This window comes from Pimephales promelas, chromosome 5 (assembly GCF_988280905.1).
Source record: "Pimephales promelas chromosome 5, fPimPro1.hap1.1, whole genome shotgun sequence".
In the NCBI taxonomy this organism is placed as follows: domain Eukaryota; kingdom Metazoa; phylum Chordata; class Actinopteri; order Cypriniformes; family Leuciscidae; genus Pimephales; species Pimephales promelas.
The window spans coordinates 22,814,174-22,834,376 of record NC_142773.1 but is presented as its reverse complement, the minus strand read 5'-3'; the positions used below and the strand labels follow the sequence as shown (position 1 = coordinate 22,834,376).

The 20,203-nt window shown below is 37.0% G+C and overlaps 1 protein-coding gene across 1 annotated transcript in view; it reads right to left on the bottom strand.

Moving 5' to 3' along the window:
• Positions 1-355: 355 nt before the first annotated feature.
• The window catches only part of slc25a36a (solute carrier family 25 member 36a), a 31,391-nt gene continuing 11,543 nt past the window's right edge, over positions 356-20,203 (bottom strand). The window contains exons 4-7 of the mRNA XM_039654598.2: positions 19,299-19,399; positions 3,118-3,184; positions 2,483-2,772; positions 356-973 (exon numbers count right to left, since the gene is read on the bottom strand). Of these exons, the coding sequence (XP_039510532.1) occupies positions 780-973; positions 2,483-2,772; positions 3,118-3,184; positions 19,299-19,399 (652 nt within the window). The 3' untranslated portion in view covers positions 356-779. The remainder of the gene's footprint in view (positions 974-2,482; positions 2,773-3,117; positions 3,185-19,298; positions 19,400-20,203) is intronic.

Genomic DNA, 20,203 nt, shown 5'->3' with positions numbered 1-20,203 from the left:
GTATGGTTAAACTTAACATAACGAACCTAACGAAGAAACACTTCAGTTTGAAGCACATGAGGGGCCACGCATCACGTGACCGTCAATTTAACAACAGCAAATGGACTCTTGTGCGTGGACAACCATCTGCCTGGCAAGTTTGGAAAGAGTGGAAGGTGACATCAAGAGGAGAATGCTTGAAAGGCAAAGCATCATCTTTACGAAATGGATTCTTTACAGTAGTGCTATTGTGCCACATCTGAAAACTCTTTCTTGTGCTTTTTTTTAACTTTCCTTCAAAAGACCTTCAGTCACTTCAGATCTTGACGGGCTTGTTTTTCTTTTTTATATATATATATATATATATATATATATATATATAAAAAGCAATGGCTCAGATAAAAGGCTTTTTTAATGAAATGGCTGTGAAAGGATGATTTTTCTTTTCTTGAATGGGAAGGAATTCTGCCAATTCAGGCTTTTGCATTTTCTTCAAGCATTCCCCTCTCTGATTGTCCTTTCAAAAAGGACCTCTCTTAAAACATTTCAAATGGACAGACTGCTTTAGCGTGTCTGTTCACCATCGGTCTTTCTTTTTTGAAACGCTCTCCAGTCTGACAGGCTCAAAACCTTCCTACAGCCCCCTTTGGGGGTCTGGGTTAACAATGCGTTTCTAGGATTTGTTCTGCTTCCTTTGGTGTAAAAGCCAGGGACAATCACTCTCTTGGTCTCCATCTAGCTTTCGCTTTCTCACCCTTTCTCTCTCTCTCTCCCTCTCTTTCCTGGTCTCTTTCCATCCGTTAACCATTGAGCAGGTAGACCACCAGCTCATAGGTGCACATCATAATAGCAGTGTTAGGGATCTGTCGGACCAGATGAGTGGTGAGGCCTCGGTACAGCGCTCTGTAACCCTCCTCCCGGACCACCATATTTAGAGTTTGGAAGAACGAACGATACTTGCTGCCCTCCTCCCGTAGTCTGGTACGAATAACCTCTGTCATGAGAGAAAGAGAAAGAACAGTTATTTGTCAGAGGAAAAAAAATCTTAGGAAGATGACATACAGTGGAGTTCAAAAGTCTGATACTAGAAAAAAAGTCCTTTTATTTCTGCATTTTTATTTAATAAACAAACTTTCGTTCTAAATGATGTCATAAATGTATAGTAAGTTATATTATACAAAGTGAAAAAACTAACTGAAAAATGCGTACATTTAAGAAAATTGTACATGTTTACTTGTATTTGGTCAACTATACAGAATAGTACTCTTACAGAATAATATTTCTACATTTTACAACAGAACTTCTTTTAGGCTTTTTTTTTTTTTCGGGTTCTAGTTTAAATGGGGGAAAAGTCCCTGGTCTTAAATTATTGGACTTTTTTTTCCATTACGTGACAACATTTTCCAGTGCCGTTTAATTGTTACATTTTAAATCGAAAAAAAGAAAATAAAAGAGAAAAAAAAAACGCACTGATGGAGATTGAAGGTAGGCTTATCTTTGAAAATAGGTTGCAAGTCAAGATTTCAAGGATTTAATGGATTGGACTGTTAAAGAATTAACCAAATGCCAACAAACTAAGGGTACGTTTACACAATAATAGTGTGCTAAAAATGGAAATGTTTTTTTTTTTTTTTTTTTTTTAATATAGATGGCGTTATCAAAATGATCCGCGGTCACATGGATCCACGGAAACGACTAATAACGCTGTATTATGCATGCCAGACAGGTAGTTGGCGATGTCACGTTGTGATGCGCACACACGAACGCACATGCCTGTAGATACAAATTGCAAAATCTATCATTGTTTTGTCAGATTTTCATTCGAAGGATGTAAATCTTGATAATACTGTATTATAGAGTGCCGAAGTGATGACAACACTTTGTAGGACAACTCGGAAGCTAGGGGCGCATGGGTTTCCTCGATCGAAAAGCTATGCATTTTACCCATAGACTTTTGGAAAATCGCAAAAAATAAGATCTTTGTTTAACAAAGAGTTGTGACCCTTACATGTTTTGTCTATCAAGATAATCTCTACAAGTTAATCCAAAATTTATACATTTTGAAGCCTATATAAAGTTTTTAAAAAACACAAGCAGACACGTGTTCTATGTCATAGATCAAAACGTGAAAATATTTAGAGGCTTTGTTCACCACAGACCTTATTTCAGGCGATTTAGGAAAAACCCATTAAAAAAATCCCATAGACTTTAGAGCGAGGGAACCGGTAATGCTAAAATGCTAACTCACTTCCGCGTTTTGGCCTACAGAGTGATATCATAACTTCGGCACTCTATTGCTTGGTTGTTTGGGTAAATTCCATCTGCACAAAGCCAGAAATATTCACTATAATGCCAATTTTAGCAAAAACGCATAAAAAGTCTTCCGTTTTTAGTTGAAAATGTTGTCATGTTCATGGAACTTAACATGCCAACTCCAAACCCATAAATGTAACAAATATTAACATAACCATCAAGAACAAAAAGCAAATAAGTTAGCACTCACCATGAGGATATGCAATTGAAGTGGCACAGGTCTTGGATGTGGCAGCAGCCAGCATCATTCCAACAAAGTCTGAAGCGTCTTTTACAGATTCATCTTCATCATCCATGTTAGAGTTGGCCTTGGACTCAATTAGTTTGCGTTTAATGCTTTCATAGATGACAAAGTGAATGACAGTCTCTGATATGCCAGCATAAGAAGCGGACATGCCCCTGTAGAATCCCCGTAACCCATCTGACCGATAGACACGCCGGACGCACTCAAATGCACTCATGCGCTGTTCTCCACGGTTCCTAAAAAAAAATTTCAGAAATCTGGTTATAATATTTCTTCCTTTAATGTCTCCTAAAATATCTGTTTCAATGAGTGCTGTACTGAAATACAAGAAAACAAGCATGCTAGCTAGAAATTCTCATTGGTTCAAAGGATAAAAAAATCCTCTCCCAAAATTCTATTCAGTAAGGATGCAATAAATTTATCAAAAGTGAAAGTAAAGACAAGTAAAGATTTTGTTTTAAATTGTAACAATATTGCAAAATACTATATTTTTGATCAAATAATGCAGCCTTGGTGAGCATGAGACTTCTTACAAAAACTTCAAACCAACTCTAAACTTTTGAACGAATAGTATTACTTACCTGGCATCAAGCTGCAATCGAGTCTTTATAAGCCAGATCGGGTTGGTTACTGTGATGGCAGTGAACCCTGGGAAAAAGAGGTGTTCCAGATTAGTCTTGGAAATGATATTGTCAAAGCAACTCAGACCACTTTCAGCAGGTCTAATGAATGACTCTATAAATACAAACTTTCACTAAAGAAACTCCACACTTCAGATAAATGCTGTGGACCTCTGTAAAATATGCTTATGGCCTGTTTGTTTCGGTTTAAAATGTATAATAGCCTCTAGCTGTGGCATATCAGGACACGTCACACCAATCTCATACACCAGCAACGTGATATGGACTACAAGTTCCCCCTCAGGAATGGCCAGCATCATTAACAGCGATTACCATCTAACGTCAGGAAAACCATTGCAGATCCACTAGGCACTTATTTAATATTTTAGGAAAAAGAGCCATAAGCACATCTTAAAGTGGCCACAGCAGTAAATAAGGCCTTTTAGCTAATGCATTAAGCAGTTTTTCATCTATAACAGGACTCTAAAACCAATGTAGCTTTACTTCTTGAATATTTAGCCCTATCCTCACAGAATTAAAGAGTATTTTATGGATCGAGTGGAAGCTAAATTAGATTAACATCTTGCGAAAAGAGTCTTAAGTTAAAAAGAACCACTACCCAGTTACATAACTGCAGTCAAATGACAAAAACTGTTATTTACGTTAGGTAAATGACTGTTTTACACAGCATGGGCAGTGAATTATACCACCGCTGTGATGTAGTTGAAAGGCATGCAAGTACTATGCCGGCAAGATTGTGTTATTTGACAAAATCTTAGTAAACGAGATTAGAACAACAGTGACTACGTTTACATGTCCACCAATATTGAGATTTATTACTATTGTTATTATTATTTTTTTTACAATAATCAGATTAAGACCTTAATAGCAGTAAGCCGTTTACATGACATGAGCAAATCTATTCACTCCAGTTATAATTCACATTATTCTGAATATTAGCCAAGAAGTGTGGTTATTTTTACTGCCATTCTTCACATACCCCAATACATTGCACAAATGATGAACTCATGTACAGTAGAGGTGTGTTACTGGCCACTGTTTTAATCTACTTTGGTCAAATGTAAAACACATTTCTATGGACGTATCGTACATTATTCGGGAGCGTGATGAACATAGCAATGCTGCCTTATCTGGGGTTGCACCGATTCGATTCGAGTGGAGGGAAAGTGGTGATAATGCAATTAAGATGTTTAAATGACTACTTTTTGTGATTAACATCGGCATACGCCACATAGTTTAAAGCAATTATGGTTACTATGATTATGAGTTTAATTGCATTATTTTGATCCAAGTACTGTGTTTACATGAGGTGAAGTTTATTCGCAACATTGCTAAAATCCCATTATAATCATATTTAGGGATGCACGATATATCGGCCACATTATCGGTATCGGCCGATAAATGATCATTTTTAATTTTATCGTTATCGGCCCAACAAGAACATTTAGCCGATATCTAAAAGCCGATAACTAATGTATTATTTCCTTCAGCTGAGGCACTTTAGATGTGCACTGTTCAACATGATGCTTTTAAATTGCTTGAAATATGATTGAAATCACTTTAAAAAAGGAAAATCCAGTTAAAGTGCAAAATGTGCAGCGCAAGTCTTGTCATATCGGCTACAGAATATTAAAACAAGAACATCATAATTGTGTTTGTATCTTGACTTTTAATGAGGAGAATTTTTTATTTTTTTTAATCAGGCTGTCAAAAATTGTCTAAAAATCTGGATTTAGATTTATCGGCCAATATATCGGTTATCGGCTTTCAAATATAAAGAACTATCGGTTATCGGTATCTGCCAAAATTGTCATATCGGTGCATCCCTATTTATGAGGGTGTATGTAAACGTAGTCAATGTCCAAATTTATTTCTAGGTATGTGTTTGCAAATTAAGAATACGTGCATCTTAAAAGATTTAAGTGTGCTTGCATTGTATTATCAGCATTTAAAGCAACAGCAAAATATTCTGCCTAATGTTGGTGAGCACAATTAGTTTATCTGTTCAACTGAAGCAAAATGAAGCACAGCCTGTGCTTGTTGTTGTGGGTGCACAAAATATCCCCGAACAAAAAAAAAAAAAGAAAGAGAGCATAAGACAATGGCAATTGAAGATGAAGGTATTCATGTGCATTTCTAACAGTACAGTGTAAAACATCAGTGTTTGGCTAAACAAACCAAAAGAAGTCTATTGAGCTAGAGAAGAAGCTCTAGAGAGGGTAAGAGGCCTAAGGCAACTGACTGGTGAAGGGGAAGGGGGGATGACAGATCGGTACAAGAGAGTAAGAGAGAGAGAGAGTGTCTCTGACGAGTACTCACAGGGGAGGGGCAAAGCTCCTCTCCTCACAGCTGCAGGACGAAGCCTGCAGATATGGGGGGCAGAGCAGGCTGGCTCACAGACCCTCACGCAGGGTGAAAGCTACAGTAAAGGCCTAAAATAGACACAGGCTTTTCTGTACCACAGTAACAAGCAGCAGTCCACATGCCCCTCAGAGCCAAGTCAAACCCATGAGGGAGTGGAACCATCAAAATAAACCCTGCCCACCTCCCCATCCCAGCCCCGCACACCAATTACATCAAACAATGACCAACCACCAATTTAAACAATTAAGAGAGTGCTTTTATTTTTTTTCCTTTCCTTTTTATTGATAGAGAGACAGAGAAAGATGATTAGAGAGGTAGAGAGACAGAGACAGAGAGAGAAAGAGAGAGAAAAAGAGAGAGAGAGAAAGAAATTTTTGAGTTTTAAAGGACATCATTATACCAGTGTTGTTCATTTTATATGTAAAGATACAGAACAGAGTTGATCCTGCTGCAGTATCACTATTTATCTTGACCATTTATGAGCTTTATCAATGCTGGGTCATATAAACAGCTACAAAATAAAACTAGGATCAAAGTTTATATAAACAATAACTTTAGGAGGGTCAGAGGCAGTGCATGTAAAAGTGCAATGCTAACCTTGTCATTCCTGCTGGCAAAATTATTGCCGAAAACAATTTCTGAAAGATTCGATTGTGACTCTGCTATTTAGAAAATACTACTTCTGAAAAAATTGATTCTGAATATGTTGGTTCATATGTAGCGTTTTTTTTTTTTTTAAATAAAAATATGTTTATATATTACATCCAAAATGTCTGATATAACTAATGAAAATTCTCTAAAATTTCTACATTTTTAAAATTGTAAAGATTTTTAACATTAGCATTATGCTAATGCATTAGCATTTTCCAAAGATTTTTAAAATGACAAATTATACCATTAGGATAATAATTTGAGTGAAATGTTAAATTTCATCTTGTGCTTCAATGGAAGCAAAAAAAAAGATGTTTAGTAGAAAACAGGTGAAATCCTCAATGTCACACGTGTTTACTTGATTAAGGTTAGAAATTATTGTTTAAATATTTTGAGACAGAGCAATTGTTTCAATGTTGTTGAAATGTTTTCTATTTTATTATATTTTCAAATGTATTCCTATGATCCCAAAACTGAATTATTCAGTGTCACATGATCCTTGATGTACCATGATGCATTTTTTTTCAGGATTCTTGGATAAATATTTTATAACATTAAAAATGTCTTTACTATCCTGTCACTTTTGATCAATTAAATGCATCCTTACTTAATAGCAGTATTTAATTATTATTTTTTATGATAGTGTATTTGTAATATACTGTTTAAACATCTACTGCAACTTTTAAAGATGTTTAATCACACCATGACTTTGTCTGGCTCTATATGACTCAGTCATAACCTAATCAGAAAGATGAACAATGTGTGGGCCATAAGTGGCATGCATCAGGTTGCATGAACTGAGCTGGAGGGAACTGTAAACTGATGCCAATACAAAGACCAACTAAGAGAGAGCAAAAAAAAAAAGTCACCTATGCTTTTGAGAAGAGAGCGGCACATGTAATGAATATTTCACAGCCTGTCCCTTATCGGATGCCAATTTTCCATCGCAGGCCTTCGAGAATCTATATTTAACCACTTTTGTAATGCAAAGGCTATCTGTGGAGTTTCTCAGGCCGAGTGGCCCCTCTTATCAACGACGAACAAACACAACATGCTAGGAATGTTTACGTTGTGACACTGTCTTGAAAAATAATGCATAGCCTACATACTGCAATCGAATGACAAGGTTAGCATTCAGTATTGAAATTAAATGACAAAAAAAGTAGTTTTTCACTGAATTTACCTTTTTAGGGGGTTACAGGCTGGCAAGGGGGCCATGTGTCAAAACTGTATAATCACAAGCAAGTTAAAAAAAAAAAAAAAAGAAAAGAACTGCAAGCCAGCTACAGTGGCTACATTAAATTAAATAACCATCATTATCATTTATTAATCATCATTATCATTAGGAGAATCATGATCATACCGGTGAGTAGAGACGTGACTACCTGAGGCGTCCCGATCCCGCCCGTGTCAGTCGCGAGGACCGCTGCCCACCGCGCATGGCACTCTACATGTTAGCGTAGCGCCCTGCTAGCGGCCACTACTACACACAGCACAGAGAGCGTGTGAAGCCAGACTTTTTAGTAGCACACTGGCATGTAATGACTTATGTCCTCCAGCCCTCAAAAGGTAGAAGAAAAAAAAAAAGGAAAAAAAAAAAAAAGAAACTGGGAAAGGAAAGCACAATCCAAACTTAGAGGATCTTTTTTTTTTGCAATATTGCTAACAAGCTTTCAATTAGTCTATATATTAATATAGACAATTTTTCACAGAAAATTTTAAATTCTAGATGTCCCATTTTCTGTGTTGCTTACATTCTGTAAATAAATATTTAAATCGATCAAACTGAAACTAAGGCTTAGGGTGCTCACACACTGGCCTCGTTTGCACTCAACTTGATTCTATCATACACAGCGCATGATTGAAAACAGATTGCGGGTCAATATTAGGGGTGGTTAATCTGTCTGATTTCCCGATTCGATTCGATTACGATTATTGAAGTCCCGATTCGATTACAGTCGATTTTCGATTATTAACGATTCTCGATTACCGATTATTGATTTTCCATTTCACAACAGTAAACGAAAATACACTAGATCAACATATGATTATATTAGCAGCAGCAACATTTTGGTATTAATTGCACTTTTTATTTGTTTGATATTCATTGAAAATATATGCTTGTATATATAAACATGCTTGTTATCTACTACTTAGGCAACTCATTATCTTTACATTTATTAACTTTTCAAAATTTTTTTTCAAAAGCAATTTTGTTGCATTATAATGCAAATGCACCTGGTTCTATTAATTGACAGCATTACAATGTATTTTGTGATTTCCTTCAATTGAAATTATTTGAAGCAAGTTTGGGGGACTTGAAGGTCACCCGATTCAGAGAATCACCTATAAATTCAAAAGAACAGCATTTATCTGAAATAGAAAGCTTTTGTAACATTAAACAATACCGTTCAAATGTTTGGAGTCGGTAAGAATTTTTATTTAATTTTTTGGGCAAAAGAAAAAAAGAAATCTATACTTTTATTCATCAAGGATAAATTAAGTTGATCAAAAGTTAAAGTACAAGACATTTATAATGTTACAAATCGATTATCTGAATCTTTTGTGTGTGACTATAAATAATTTGCTTTAACCTCTTATCAAGCACCGGCCCGATGACGGGCCGTCGAGGGCGTGGCTAAACTTTTATCACTTTTTTAAGCTTTGTTTTATAACAAATATTCAACTGACTATCATAAACTATGCATCATTTGAAAGCTAAAACACTCCAGAATCATGTTCTAAACTTGTTTTTGCAATCAATACAACAGAGAGGAAAGGGTTAAATTAAATGCAAAAGGACCTCTCATTTGAAAATGAGTAAAATGAACCGCTATACTCATCTTTCATCTCGTATGGTTCAGATCAGTTCGGACGAATCCAAGAAACAACAGCATACATTTCAATGTAAGGGTCCATTCTTCAAAATGCATCCCACTTTTTAATCCAAAACAACGAAAAAATAGGGGAAAAAATGAAATATCCTCCTTTGTTTGCATGAGCGTTTTCGAGATAGAGTTCGCGTCATGTTTATTTTCAAAAAAATATCGATTCTTATCTATTTTCCAACACTCGAACGCCATCTCACCCCTGTAGTTTAGACTCTTCCGGATAAAATGAGTCATCCCCCTTCTCTCTCCTTCAATCACAGGCTCTGTAATCGATCAAAATGCCAAGGGACCGCCTGACTGGCTTAGAAACCTCTCAATCTCGCATCTCGGTTTTTGGCTGGATAAAGTCTGGATATAGCCAGCCAATGTGTAATCGGCAATGTTTTGATGGATGGGAGTATTGACCAATTAAAACACGATTGCAGTGATTGACAGTTCTCAAGCAGATTTGTCAAACACAAGTGCGCAATGTTGTTATTCGCTCGTGCACTTTCGCCATTTTACGCACGGAGCGCATAGGCTAGGTATTGGTTCGCTACACGGAGCTCGTATCAACTCATAGATTTTCTCCGAAGTTATATTTGACAATCTCCATCATGGATCATCGTCTACAGAAGCGTTTTTGTGGTGTTGAGAGTATTTTGGAGGAAGTGTTGAGAAGCAGCGACGAAGAGCAAAGACGCAGAGAGATGCATCTGAAGTGAACACGGTGTCGAGCGTCTGTCGAGAGGAGATGTTGTTCATGGACTCGATCCCGTTTTAGATCGGTAAGTTTCAACACATTGTCATTTATAGTTATGATTATTATTGGCAGTTTTTCTGTTCATGTAATGTTTTTGATTATAAAATGACGATGGACAAGCTAAGTTACTAGCAAAGACACAAGGCTACACGAGCAGCTGATAGAGCTGTAACGTTATATTATAACGATACATAAAGAGAAAATATTTTTATCACACACATTATATTTATGTTGCATTGAATATAACAATATATTATAAGAAGTCAGGTGAAGATGTGTTGATTATAAAATAACAGTGGAGATAACTAGCAAGATATGAGATTACAGTGATACGTTTATATGAATGAATGGTGCATTGAATATAAATATAATGGAAGGAAAGGATTACAAGATGTCAGGTGAAGTTATAATAAATATATATATAATTTTATACATAGAAAAAATAATAATTATAAAGCATTTTTATTGTTGAGCATTATAACGATAAGGTATGTGATATTTGATATTGTAATATGATGGAATATTGATGCTGCTAATAGATGAATGTGACTCAAACTGAAATCCTCTTTTGTGTGTGTGTTTTCCTGTGCAAATTTTATTTGTTCTGCTTACACACTTTATTTCTCCTGTCTTTCAGTGGCTTTGGTTTCCAGAACAAACCTTGGTGGTGACTGCCTTGATCAACATGTCTTCCTACACTTTGTAAATACTGTAAGCGTTTGCTTTTTAGGGGTTCAAGCACGAAGTGCTGAAACCCTATTGTAATTGTATTGATTTTTATTATTATTATTATTATTATTCTCCCCTAAAACGCATCGTGCAGCCCAAACCGTAAGGGCTAGAGCTCTGAAACTTTGTCAGATGGTAGTACAAAAATCGAGGAGAGGTTATCAAATTATGAGCCCGATTGGCCCATAGGTGGCGCTATAGCGACCAATTGCGCGAAACGGCTCATAACTCCTAGACCGCAAGTCGTACACTCAAGTGTCTTATATCATTGGAAAGCTGGTCACCTGACGAAAAAAACGTATATCTCCGATTTCATTTCCGGTATGGAAATTTTTCCGCCATTTTGAATTTTGTTGAAAAACTACTTTTGCGAACTAGTCCCTGGTTTTTTGCCCGATCGGAACCAAACCAGTGCAGAAATGTTCTCTGGAGTCTGAAGATCAATAATTATCAAAAAAATGTTGAAATTTCTATTTCCGGTCGCTAGGGGAAGCAAAATAAACGTTGTGGGAGGAGCCTATTTTACTAAATTGGCTATAACTCAAGAAGTAAATGAGATATCTTCACCAAACTCGGTACACATGTGTACGAGTTCAATTTGAGGTCACAGTAAAAAAATAGCGACGATTGAACACTAGGTGGCGCTATAATATGAAAAAAACATAAAAAGGGCTATGACCACATGACCGTTAGTCCGATTGACTTGAAAATTGGTATGCAGTGTCTTGGACCAAGGCCCCATGTATATCTATGAGGACATTGGCGTATCTAAAAAAACATGGCCGCCATCGGCCAATGAAGTTTGTGCATCTATGAAACAAGGTTAACGAAGCCCGATCAGAACGAAACTCGTTGGGCATGTTTGACTCATGGCCCTAGAGGTCTGTAAGAATTTTGAAAGAAATCGGCCACTAGTTGGCGCTAACGAGTTTTATGGCTCTGTTATCACGTGGTGTTGCACACACCCCCACAATATGTATATCAATTGATAGATCTCCTCACGCTGAACAACTTTGCCTCAAGAACAATTGCTGTCAATCAAATCGTTCGTTAAATATTCACGAATATGTTAAAAACGTACTTTTGCGAACTAGTCCCTGGTTTTTTGCCGGATTGGAACCAGACCAGTCTAGGACAATTCTTTGGACACTCTAGATCAATAATTATCAAAAAAAAGTTGAACTGTGTCATTTGTTTTGCTATAACAGGGTCATTAATAAAAGGGGGCATGACAAAATGCACCCAAAAGCCTATAAATCCTAAAGGAAAAGTCAGAACTTCACAAAAATTGATGAGCACATGTGTCATAACTTATTCAACAAGCATGCAAAGTTTCATGGAGATCGGACTATAGGTGGCGCTATAACTGTTAAAAATGTTAAAAACAATGTATTCCCTATGGTAAATTGCCATTATTGAAACTTAAACCTTAATGTCTTTTGATGCTTTTGTGCTTAAAGGCCTTAAAGGCCTAAACTGCTTGAACCCCGCTAAATGCTGCTTGCAGCTTTAATTAGGGGTTCAAGCACGAAGTGCTGAAACCCTATTGTAATTGTATTGATTTTTATTATTATTATTATTATTATTCTCCCCTAAAACGCATCGTGCAGCCCAAACCGTAAGTGCTAGAGCTCTGAAACTTTGTCAGATGGTAGTACAAAAATCGAGGAGAGGTTATCAAATTATGAGCCCGATTGGCCCATAGGTGGCGCTAAAGCGACCAATTGCGCGAAACGGCTCATAACTCCTAGACCGTAAGTCGTACACTCAAGTGTCTTATATCATTGGAAAGCTGGTCACCTGACGAAAAAAACGTATATCTCCGATTTCATTTCCAGTATGGAAATTTTTCCGCCATTTTGAATTTTGTCGAAAAACTACTTTTGCGAACTAGTCCCTGGGTTTTTGCCCGATCGGAACCAAACCAGTGCAGAAATGTTCTCTGGAGTCTGAAGATCAATAATTATCAAAAAAATGTTAAAATTTCTCGTTCCGGTCGCTAGGGGAAGCAAAATAAACGTTGTGGGAGGAGCCTATTTTACTAAAATGGCTATAGCTCGAGAAGTAAATGAGATATCTTCACCAAACTCGGTACACATGTGTACGAGTTCAATTTGAGGTCACAGTAAAAAAATAGCGACGATTGAACACTAGGTGGCGCTATAACATGAAAAAAACATAAAAAGGGCTATGACCACATGACCGTTAGTCCGATTGACTTGAAAATTGGTATGCAGTGTCTTGGACCAAGGCCCCATGTATATCTATGAGGACATTGGCGTATGTAAAAAAACATGGCCGCCATCGGCCAATGAAGTTTGAGCACCTGTGAGACAAGGTTAACGGAGGCCCATCGGAACGAAACTCGATGGGCATGTTCGACTCATGGCCCTAGAGGTCTGTAAGAATTTTGAAAAAAATCGGCCACTAGTTGGCGCTAACGAGTTTTATGGCTCTGTTATCACGTGGTGTTGCACACACCCCCACAATATGTATATCAATTGATAGATCTCCTCATGCTGAACAACTTTGCCTCAAGAACCATTGCTGTCAATCAAATCGTTCGTTAAATATTCACGAATATGTTAAAAACGTACTTTTGCGAACTAGTCCCTGGTTTTTTGCCCGATCGGAACCAGACCAGTCTGGGACAATTCTTTGGACTCTCTAGATCAATAATTATCAAAAAAAGTTGAACTTTGTCATTTGTTTTGCTATAACAGGGTCAATTAAAAAAGGGGGCATGACAAAATGCACCCAAAAGCCTATAAATCCTAAAGGAAAAGTCAGAACTTCACAAAAATTGATGAGCATATGTGTCATAACGTATTCAACAAGCCTGCAAAGTTTCATGGAGATCGGACTATAGGTGGCGCTATAATTGTTAAAAATATTAAAAACAATGTATACCCTATAGTAAATTGCCATTATTAAAACTTACAACTTAATGTCTTTTCATGCTTTTGTGCTTAAAGGCCTTAAAGGCCTAAACTGCTTGAACCCCGCTAAATGCTGCTTGCAGCTTTAATTATTATTATTATTATTATTATTCCGCCGTAAAACGCATCGTGCAGCCCAAACCGTAAGAGCTGGATCTTTGAAACTTTGACAGCTGGTAGTACAAAAATCGAGGAGAGGTTATCAAATTATGAGCCATATTGGCCCATAGGTGGCGCTATAATAATCAATTGCGCAAAACTGCTCATATCTCCTAGAATGTAAGTTGTAGACTCAAGTGTCTTATATCACTGAAAAGCTGGATGCCTGAAGGACAAAACGTATATCTCGGATTTTTAATTTTATATGCAAATTTGTCCGCCATTTTGAATTTTATCTAAAACCTACTTTTGCGAACTAGTCCCTGGATTTTTGCCCGATTGGAACCAAACCAGTGCAGAAATGTTCTCTGGAGTCTGAATACCAATAGTTATCGAAAAAAAGTTGTATTTTCGATTCAAGGTCGATAGGGGGTGCAAAATGAACATTTTGAAATTAGGCAATTTTACTAAAATGGCTATAACTCAAGAAGTAAATAAGATATCTTCACCAATCTCAATAGAAATGTGTATGAGGACAGTTTGCGGTCACTGTAAAAATACTGCATCGATTGGTCACATGGTGGCGCTATAACATTAAATAAACATATAATTGGCTAAAACCATCTGACCATTTGTCCAATTGACTTGAAATTTGGTATGCAGTGTCTTGGTGCAAGTTACCATGTATGTCTAAAAGGATATTGGCATATCTCAAAAAACATGGCCGCCATCAACCAATGAAGTTTGAGCACCTATTAGACGAGGTTAACGGAGGCTGATCGGAACGAAACTCGAGGGGCATATTCGACTTGTGGCACTAGAGGTCTGTAAGAATTTTCATAGAAATCGGCCACTAGTTGGCGCTAAAGAGTTTTATGGCTCTGTAATCACGTGGTGTTGCACACATCCACACAAAATGAATATCATTTGATAGATCTCCTCATGATGAACAACTTTGCCTCTAGAACCATTGCTGTCAATTGAATCGTTCATTAAATATTCACAAATATATTGAAAACCTACTTTTGCGAACTAGTCCCTGGTTTTTTGTCTGATCAAAACCAAACCAGTCTAGGACAAATCTCTGGAGTCTCTAGATAAATAATTATTGAAAAAAAGTTGAACTTTTTAATTTTTTGCATGGTATTAAAAGGGTTATTTTGAAAAGGGGTGTGGCATAATGAACCAAAAAGCCTATAAATCCTAAAGGAAAACTCAGAACTTCACAAAAATTGATGAGCATATGTGACATAACATGCTGAAGAAGCATGCAAAGTTTCATGGAGATCGAACCGTAGACATAATATATAATTCATATTATGTCTTTATCAATTCAATAGTTTAACAATAATCACATAATCACAATAATTTAGTCCAAAAGGGTAGGGGCGGCAGTGGCTCAGTGGTTCATGTAGGTTGTCTACAAACCGAAAGGTTGGTGGTTCGATCCCCGGTTCCACCTGACCAAGTGTCGAGGTGTCTATGAGCAAGACACCTAACCCTATAATGTTAGCCAGTGCAGTACAATTCTCTGAACTCTCTTGATCAATTATTATAAGAAAAAGTTGAACTACTTCATGTGAATGCCTATAATCGATGGCTTCAACATGTAGCCTTGAAATGAATGCTCAGATGTTAAACACAAGTTAGAACACGTGACATTAAAACATCATGAACATTTTCAGACAGATCGGACAAAATATGCCTATACAACAGTTAAAAAGGTGAACATGATATCAACATGATGGTCTATTAAGCCAATAAGTGGAGTTGTACTGCCCCCTGCTGTTCAAAATTGTCATTTGTCATGACTACTCAACTATAATTCATATTATGACTTTATCAATTCACTAGTTTAACAATAATCACATAATCACAATAATTTAGTCAAAAAGGGTAGGGGCGGCAGTGGCTCAGTGGTTCATGTAGGTTGTCTACAAACCGAAAGGTTGGTGGTTCGATACCCGGTTCCACCTGACCAAGTGTTGAGGTGTCTATGAGCAAGACACCTAACCCTATAATGTTAGCCAGTGCAGTACAATTTTCTGAACTCTCTTGATCAATTATTATAAGAAAAGGTTGAACTACTTCATGTGAATGCCTATAATCGATGGCTTCAACATGTAGCCTTGAAATGAATGCTCAGATCTTAAAAACAAGTTAGAACACGTGACATTGAAACATCACGAACATTTTCAGACAGATCGGACAAAATATGCCTATATAACAGTTAAAAAGGTGAAAATGATATCAACATGATGGTCTATTAAGCTAATAAGTGGAGTTTTACTGCCCCCTGCTGTTCAAAATTGTCATTTGTCATGAGTACTCAACTATAATTCACTAGTTTAACAATAATCACATAAGCACAATAATTTAGTCAAAAAGGGTAGGGGTGGCAGTGGTTCAGTGGTTCATGTAGGTTGTCTACAAACCGAAAGGTTGGTGGTTCGATCCCCGGTTCAGCCTGACCAAGTGTCGAGGTGTCCATGAGCAAGACACCTAACCCCAGCTGCTCCCGACGAGCTGAATGGTGCCATGTATGGCTGACACCGCCGTCAGTGTGTGAATGGGTGAATGTGAGGCAATATGTAAAGCGCTTTGGTTACCATTAGGTCTATGAATGTGCTATATAAATGCTGTCCATTTACCAAAATTACTATGACAACTGTCAAATTTACTTTGACATCTAGCTCATGTGATTCTAATGATCTGAGTGATCTGTTAGGTTTATATTCAGTGAGCATATCTGTAATATATTGAGGTCCTAACCCATTAAATGATTTATATACCAGTAATAATACTTTGAAATCAATCCTAAATGTAACTGGGAGCCAGTGTAAAGACCTGAGGACTGGTGTGATCTGCTCATATTTTCTGGTCCTGCTCAGACTCCTGGCAGCGGCGTTCTGTATGAGCTGCAACTGTCTTATGGTATTTTTAGGAAGGCCAATGAGGAGATACAGTAATGCACCCTGCTGGTGTAAGCAAGCATAATTGAGATAAAGGGATAGTTCACTTTGAAATTAATTTTTCGTATGTTTTAGCTTACCCCAAGGGTATCCAAGATGTAGGTGACAAAATGCACCCAAAAGTATATAAATCCTAAAGGAAAACTCACAACTTCAAAAAAAAAAATGATGAGCATATGTGTCATAACATGTAAAAGAAGCATGCACAGTTTCATGGAGATCAGACCATAGATGGTGCTATATCTGTTAAAAAGCATTAAAACCATGTATTTGCAATGGTTAATTGCCTGTATTGGCTGTAAATGGTGTTTTCCATCTATTATGTCACTGGATAAATGTATGTTTAATAAAATTTAATGCCTTTTGATGCTTTTGTGCTTTAAGGCCTTAAAGGCCTAAACTGCTTGAACACCGATAAATGCTGCTTGCAGCTTTAATTGTTTTTGTAATTGGATATTCATTGTAATTGTTTATTGTAACTTATTTGAGTAAAAAACGCTGTTGCAATTACAAATGTTATTTTTTTCTTTTTAGATATTTTATTCATTAGTAAAACAATCACTTTTGGAACATATAAATGAAGTGAGTTTTTTTTCACTGTTTTTGCTATTATAAATGTTCAAAATAAAGAGTATTTTGTTAAAATGTTAAAATGTTGTGCTGAAATAATTTTTTCTTGTGTAGTTTGATGGGCAGAATAGTTCTGAATGGATAAACATGTATGTAGTATGTAGTGTTTACTCCTTATGTCATTTGGTAACCAGGTATCCATTTGGAGTCTCCAAGTGGCCTTTTGGAAAGGACGCCTAGACTTTTCTTGAATAAAAGCTTACAGGAACTACATTTTTGGGAGTATCTTCCTCAAATTTGAATCAAAACATGGTCAGACATTCAGTTTTATCTTTATGGTGTTTTCAAGGCCTTAACATAAAATTCTGATACATTTTTCCCTAAATGAAGTTTATTCAAAGAAATCGTGAATCAATGTCATGTATATTTAACCTTGTTTTACTCTGTTCCTATGCTACTTTGAGTTATAATGACTCTTGGGTAACAAAGTTTCAAGTGTCTAGTTTAAAAAAATATCAGAGTTATGAATGTGGACCATAGGGTTCAAGAGCTACAAAGATTTGTATTTGGGTATGTCGTTTTCAGAAAATTCTCAAAAATAGGGGCGCTGGTTAAGAGGTTAAAAGTACAAATTAATGACCCATAAAGAATTAATGCACAATATATTTTATTAACATTACAAAGAAGGACCAGGAAAATAAATGTGTGCTTGAACTATGAGCATACTTGTAGTAAATAAATAATATAACGACTGGTGCAGCCGAGTGTTTTTCCTCCTCTGGCTGGAAAGGTGTCATATGGCTTATCATATTTGTCGTGTTTCCGTCGTTGGTTTTATTCCACAAAGCGTACAACTAGTGCGGCTCTTGTCCAGCTCCTTTCCCCCTTCAACTTCAGAAGCCAAAATATTTCCACACGTCAGCTTTTAACCTAACAAGGAAAGTGTTTGGATCTCGCGTGCCATCTCATCTCTGTTATGTGCACGCCACAGACGGTCCCGCCACTGCACTTCCGCGCTTCAGAGTTCCGTCTTTCGCGTTCCGTCAATATTACGTTATTATAAATACATATCAAAAAAATATTTTTTTGAAATCGATTTTTTGACATTTGTGAATCGATTCAGGATCGTCCACGTACGCATCGCGATGCATCGAGAATCGATTTTTTTCCCCACCCCTAGTCAATATATAGTATTTTTTATTAATTTGGAGCAATTATGTGCAGCAGAGTGAACAACACAGTATTACTGCGTGTGTGTCCCATAAGTTGGTTTTCTGTTGCTTGCAAACTGACTCTTTTGAAGAGACAGTGGATTTCTATTAATTATAAAATATTTAATATTCTATAAAATCCCTAGATAGGGGATTCCACGCAGTATGCGCGTATGCACTACAGGCTCACTCTTCCTTGTATCCGCAACGTACATTATCAACACTATCACCCCTTACATGTGTTTTGTTTTATTTAAATAAATAGATCATAATCAGGTAAAAACTCATTCACAGGTTACTAGAGCGCAGTAACAAGTCCCTGTTGCTTCAACATTCACTCCAACTGCGGTATGGTTCGGGAGCAACCGAACTTGTACCAACTCATCTAGGTAGTCTCAGGTTCGGTACATGCGCACCTGGGTCCACATGACAACGTTAACATTAGCGGTTTTTTTTTTTTCCATGAGAACCATGCCCTAATCCGAACTAAACTGCCAGTGTGAAAGCACCCTAAGAGTAGACAAAGAGAGTCAAATATTTTCAAAAAGATTTGCTTGAATATTTTTAAGCTTGGAAAAAGAAGCTTAAATTATGTCTGCTTTAAAGTAAATTGATCCTGAAAGTCTTCAATTGTGCTTTCGGTCTAGATGCTGTCATACCTTGAAAAAGGTAACCCAAAACACGAGGCAAATACCATGTCTAAATTTTCCCATTTGTACTAGCTGGTCAACTAGGATAAAACAATTTATCGTAATAAGGCTGTAATTGGTAAAATCAAAAGCCACTGACAAACATCGGTTCTAAAAACCCAAATGATGCATTCTCTTGTTTGTGCACACTAAAAGGTGAGTATTAGTTTAGTTCAGTGTGTGAAATACAAACAAAAAAGAGCCAATGCAAACTTAAGTCAAAAAATGCATGAAAGACGTGAAAGATGTTGCTGGGACTCTTACCTGCTAAACCAGCGGACAGCATGTGCACCTGTGTGGAGTCAGGATCAAACACATTGTTCAGCTTCTCTTTGGCTGTGGAGTAGGCAGCAAAATATATTGCCCTATGGACGAAACAGAAATGAATAACATAAATTGATTTGAAGGATTTCAATATTTCAGTGTTCATTAGAAGTGGAAGGGACAAAATCTTTCGTTCTTTATTTAAATCTTTCATATTTTATTTATTTATGTTTTTCACATGAATATTTTTGGGAAGTGTTGTCTGCACACTGTCCATGTGGTGTAATTTTCATCATCGGGAGGGTCCTCAGACATCGCATCGCCAACAGCGCATTCGCAAGGTGATTGTTTAGACAGAAGAGTCAACTAGGTGGCAATACTCACAGTTGTGATGTACTGTGCAGTTTTCAAAGAAAAATGGGGAAAGAGTGATACAAAACAGTAAAACAGGGTGGCATCGCTTTTGCTTTGGTTCTTGCACACAGTGGCGGTTCTGTTACTTTTCTGTTTCTATCCTTCTGAGGTAATGTCTATTAAATCACACGACTCAGTGCTGCCCTCTGAAGTCTGATAGGGTATAAAAAGCAATTACACTGTGCATGTAACGAACATGTTCCACTCGAGATGGAGTGGAACGTGAAACATTAAGTATCAGTGCCTTTAGGGCAGGAGTGGGCAAACTTTTTGGCTAAAGGGTCAAACTGAAGCATTTTAAAATTTGACAGAGGGCCGGCCCAGTAGCAGCTGTTGTGGAAAAATTTAGTATTAAGTAAATGAATAATAGCCATCATATGTTTTTCTCTCTCTCACACACGCACACACACTCACACACAGAGTGGTAGAACAAATGGCCCTGTTTCTTATGTTAATTATAGAGCCCTGGGGTGGCAAGGAGGGGCATGGTC